The sequence below is a fragment of the Tachysurus fulvidraco genome, chromosome 23 (genome assembly GCF_022655615.1).
Source record: "Tachysurus fulvidraco isolate hzauxx_2018 chromosome 23, HZAU_PFXX_2.0, whole genome shotgun sequence".
In the NCBI taxonomy this organism is placed as follows: domain Eukaryota; kingdom Metazoa; phylum Chordata; class Actinopteri; order Siluriformes; family Bagridae; genus Tachysurus; species Tachysurus fulvidraco.
This window is the reverse complement of record NC_062540.1, coordinates 17803485-17809065: the sequence shown is the minus strand read 5'-3', so window position 1 is coordinate 17809065 and position 5581 is coordinate 17803485. Positions and strand designations below refer to the sequence as shown.

The window sequence follows — 5581 nt, the reverse complement described above, 5'->3', positions numbered from 1 at the left end:
AGGCAGGCAGGCAGGCAGACAAACAGGCAGACAGACAGACAGGCAGGCAGGCAGGCAGACAGACAGGCAGGCAGACAGATGGGCAGACAGACATGCAAACAGACAAACAGACAGTCAGACAGACATGCAGGCAGACAGACAGACAGACAGGCAGACAGACAGACAGACAGACAGACAGACAGACAGGCAGGCAGGCAGGCAGGCAGGCAGACAGAAAAGGTGGTGCTGAAAGTTTGCTGCGTTCTTCATAATTATTCTACATTGCATGCCATCGCATCGGTGCGCGCGCACGTGTAAACGGTGCCTCCGGTGTTAAATTCTCAACACGCCACCTGCAAAGTCTGTGCGCGTGCAGGTGCTCCAATTTCCGGTCAGAGTTCAGGAGCTCTTCCGATATTTAGCATATGACTATAACAGCCATTAGACTGTATTATTGTAACAACTGGGCTATAAACAGACACAGGTCGTATTTTTTGTTAAAATGCTGAGCGAAATAGTAAGTTTAAGACATCATTTAAATATTTTTTTCTGACTTTTAGACTATTATTTATTTTCAAATATTTCTTAAAATATGGTATTTATTATTTACAATTTTTTAAAATTACAATTTTATATATTTCAGTATTATTGTTAAGCCCTGAAAGGTAAGCATACAAATTGTACAACATAGAAAATATGTCTATTATTAATTTTTTTTTTTTACATTTTTTAAACATTACGTCATCACCAATATAACCATCAGTATACTTTTTAATCAAATATCATATCATTATATGTTTTAACGTACTTACATTCTTACATTTTGTACACATTTGAATAATAACCCTAATATTTGATATTCATAAAATAAATCTCAGTGGAATTTATATGAAAGTTAAAGGAAACCCTGGCAGCAAACAGTTAAAGGATATCACATGTACATATCTGTATGATTAATAAATCTGTATGTATTCACAACACAAATTAACTATTTGCTTGTGGACTTTTTTTTCTCTTCACTTCAGCATCATAGGATTGCATGTTTATATGCAGTGTCTCATAAAGGCCTACATGGTGATTTACTGGCATTTTAATTATTCTGTATATGAATATACAGATATATATGGTTGCCCGTGTTGGTTAAATTGAGTGCCTACGTTCGGAAAAAAAATCATTCTGATCAAGAATTGAGAATCAAATTTTTGAAACAGGCTTATGAAAATAAAATTAATTGTTTTAGACTAATAAAATTAATTGTTTAAGCAATTTAACCTACATGCATTTCTGTATGTGAAACAATGGATTTGGAGTGTTTTCTCCATTGAAGGTCTGCCTTTTAATGTTGCAGCAAAATAGCAAGCATTTTTATTTATTATTTAAGAATTTATACTCCGCTCAATTCACAGCATGATCATATTAATAATGATCTCAATTATTTCATTTCACTTTCAGATTTTTTGTTCTAAACTTATTTTTTACACCATTGTATGGGAGAAAATTGAATTTCTTTGTCTTTGGGCATCTTTATTCTCATCCTCATTTTAATATTTTTTTATATATTGTCATGAAATTTCATGGAGTATGGTGAAGTACACAAAGCATTAAAACAATAGTATGATGTTCGAGACAATAGTAAGGTGCACACACTTCACAAAACACATTCGTTTTTGGTGTACTAGACATTCTTTTATGTTCAGAAACTTATTTATACTGCTGAGGATTTGGGAATACTGGTCATGAGGCAGGGATACACCCTGGATGGCATGCCAGCCTATCACAGATGATAGCAGATACACAGAAAACATAGTATACAGTATAGTCAAATACTGTATGTGTGGACACCTAACATCACACCCATGTGAGTTTTTGAACACCCCATTCCAGTTTGTTGGTCTCTCTTTTCTGATATAATAAGCTCCACTCTGCTGGAAACACTTACCAATAGATGCTGGAGTAAGGCTATAGAGATTTGTGTTCATTCAGCTATTAGAGCATTAGTGAGATGGTTGAGATGTTGATGAGGTCTAGGGTGCTGTTGACATTCCAGTTCCTCCCAAAGGCTCTGCGCAGGCATCTCGAGTTCTTCTGTGTCAAACTTAACATACCCTGTCTTCATGGTTCTCAATTTGAGCACACAGACCTTGTTATGCTGGAACAGGTTCATTCTAACGTTACAGTAGACAATTGTGTACTTCCTACTTTGTGAGAACATCTTTGGGGAAGAACCATGTATATGATGCTCACGTTTTCAGATATTTTTTGGCACACAGTGTACTGATAATCTCATGGCTTATTTGTTACCTGTTACCTACACTTCCCAAAGCCACATTAGGACAAAATTCACCAGTAAATGAAACAGTGGAAATGGTACTTTTATATATTGTAGCTGTAAAAGAGTTTAAGGTACACTTCATGCATCTTTGTAGATAAATGTTACACACTAGATTCAGAATGTGTAATCTTGAAGGTAGCATTGTTAGCATCCAGTGGCAAGGAAAGGAGTGCAGTGGCATTTTACTTAGCGTCTAGATGCTTATGAGACACTGGAAGGTCAGATGTGATGTGTTAAAGTCAGGTGTGTAAAAATCATTTATAAAGTGCAGTACAATGAGGACCTAAAAGCCATGAGTGTGTGTGTGTGTGTGTGTGTGTGTGTGTGTGTGTGTGTGTGTGTGTGTGTGTGTGTGTGTGTGTGTGTGTGTGTGTGTGTGGAGTGCGTTGTGTCCGTGTGTCCGTCCTCTAGTTCCCAGCAGGAGTTTCCTCCCTTGTGTGATCACGTCCCGCCCATGCGTACGACACATAAATAGCCAGTTCAGACAACTTTGACTGCTTCACGTTCCATTAATCTCACACCCCTGGAGTGTACATATAAGGCACATGCTTTAAGATAGTGCCGTCTGGGCTGAAAGCTCGACAAGTTTTATTTCTCCACCACTCGTCATGTCCACCGGCTCCATCAGCGACGCAGACGAGTTCCACGACGCGGAACTGCTAGACGGTCTGCTACCGTTCGGCTCGAGCGGGGATTCGGCGGCCAGAGCGTCACGCGAAAGCGCCGAGGACAGCTCGAACGGCGAGGGATCCGCTTCCACCGAGCTCACCGGACACGCGACGAGCAAGAGGCGCAAAACGGCCGCGTCCTCGCGCAGATCGGTGTCCGGTGCGCCCGTGCCGGCCATCGAGGGCAAACAAGTACAGAGGAACGCGGCGAACGCGCGCGAGAGGGCAAGGATGCGCGTCCTGAGCAAAGCGTTCTCGCGGTTGAAGACTACGCTACCTTGGGTACCACCGGACACCAAGCTGTCCAAACTGGATACACTGAGACTCGCTTCGAGTTACATCGCCCACCTGCGCCAGATTTTAGCCAACGACAAGCACGAACACGGATACATACATCCCGTTAACCTGGTAAGAGATGCGCTCGTGTTATCTGGGCTCTTATTCACTGTGTATGCTTCACATGTATGCAAATAAGTAAGTAAGTAAGTAAGTAAGTAAGTAAGTAAGTAAGTAAATAAATAAATAAATAAATAAATATATTTAACCCCTTTAATGCTTGCAGTAATCTTTACAATGTTAAGTTTAACTGTGCTTTACTTATTTATTTATTATTTTATATACATACATATATATTTTTAATTGTATTTTATTATCTGTGTTTTATTGTGTGCCTAGTGTGTTTGTACTTCAACGAAAGTAGACATCTAATATCTCTGCATGTGTACACAAGTCCATAGAGCTGTATATATGTATTAATGAAACCCCTATTTTCTCTGTGAACTTGTGTGTGCTGAAATGATCACGCAAATCATTTAATGCATAAATGTTCAATACACAGTGTGCAGGTTTTTAGATCATTGACATCTAAACTGGGGGAAAAAAGCACAAATCTACTTTTTTTATATAAGTTTTTATTTTCACACTTTTTTATATTCTGTCTTTTATATTTTAAATCTATACTTTTTTATTTTTTTATTTCTGTTTGTATATTTACAGTAAATCAAACATTTTTTTTATTAAAGTGGAAATATCTACGTGTTCATTTTCTTCTCTTTAACCTATTTTTAGAAATACAGAATTTACATTAACGAATGTAAAAAAAAATAATTGTTATTTCTGTATTTATTTCTTTTTGCAGACGTGGCCGTTTATGGTTGCGGGGAAACCAGAAAACGAGCTTAAAGAGATGCTGAACTCCACCAGATTATGTGGCACCACCGCATCCTGAGAGGAATGTAACCATAATAACACGGACAAGTTTGATTTTTAACATAAGTATATTCCGTTTTATTAATGTACCCAAAGTACATCATCTCTTCTTCAAAAGCGGAAAAACAAACACGAGATGGAAATGAACCGAGGGACCAAACGGTGCGTCTTCGTGTACAGAGAAACTGTATTTTTATTTAAAACTCTATTCACCTCGCATTTCTTTCCTTGCTGGTTCGAGGAACTACAATGTGTGGTTTTATGCAATTGTTCTATCTAGATGAATCTAGCTTAATTAACCACCTTTTAATGCAAAACATATGTATATAAGCTCTATAGATATGCTTTACGCTTTTGGTGACGTATGTTGTCTCCAAGTGCAACTTTCTGCACCGTACATATATATTTTTTTTTTTGGAAGGACAGCATTATTTTGTGAATAAAATATTTGGATATTTGACGTTTTGGTGGTGCATGGTGTTGCTGTGCAGAGTGCATGGTCTTTATCGTTCTTGAAGGGCTTATTTTTCGTGGATCTTAGATAGTTGGTGTTTATTTATTTGTTCTGACCCGAGTGAACTTTCTTATCTTGTCCTCCTAAAGTGCATTACTGCATCACCGTGTGCTGAAGGGGAAATGACTTATTATGCAAAGATAAGTCTTTCAAATCAGTAATAGAATAAATAATTCTGTTCATTTTCATTTAAGTTCATTTGATGCAAATTCCAAAAAAAAACAAACATTTATTTTAAATTTCTTATGTATGGTAAATCAAATATTGTGCTGTTTTACATTGAATCTAAATCTCTAATTTAGCTTTTATCCATTTTATGTTACACATTTCACTTAGAAATGTAAATATAGTGCATCTTTATGCTATCCATTTAGACTGTAATAATCTTTTAGTGTGAAAGTACAATTATGCACCTTGGTGAAAGTTACTAAAATTACTATAATACTCCAGCAACAAAGAATGGTACATTTTATTAGGTATCAAATATTTCTTTTGCATTTAATTAATAAATAAATCGATGTTTTTTCTCAGGTTTATATTTATAGTTACGCTAATAATACACTCTACCTTGTCATTGGGGTAATATGTATTTTTCACTGAAAATACGGATGAAGTGTAATTATTATTATTTTTTTTTAAGGTCTATGGAATCTGCACATTTTGAACGAAAGATACCAAAGGTACTCCTCATGGTTCAACTCTAGCAGCAAGGAATATTACAGGTCAATGCTCTAAGAGTGTATGGTATGATATTTATTCATTCAAGTCTGCATTTTATTCATCCGTTTCTTCTTATATTTATGCCACTGATAGATCATCAGTCAGTTTGGCCTACATTGTACAACTATTTTTAGCCACAAACTTTTTTGTCAAAGCAGC

At 36.7% G+C, this 5581-nt stretch overlaps 1 protein-coding gene across 1 annotated transcript; it reads left to right on the top strand.

Annotated features, from left to right (window-relative positions):
- Positions 1 to 2801: 2801 nt before the first annotated feature.
- On the top strand, positions 2802 to 4648 carry tcf21 (transcription factor 21). The gene is made up of 2 exons (XM_027171369.2): positions 2802 to 3387; positions 4118 to 4648. Exons 1-2 carry the CDS (start codon positions 2920 to 2922, stop codon positions 4205 to 4207), a joined length of 558 nt encoding a protein of 185 aa, XP_027027170.1. The 5' UTR covers positions 2802 to 2919; the 3' UTR covers positions 4208 to 4648.
- Positions 4649 to 5581: the final 933 nt, after the last annotated feature.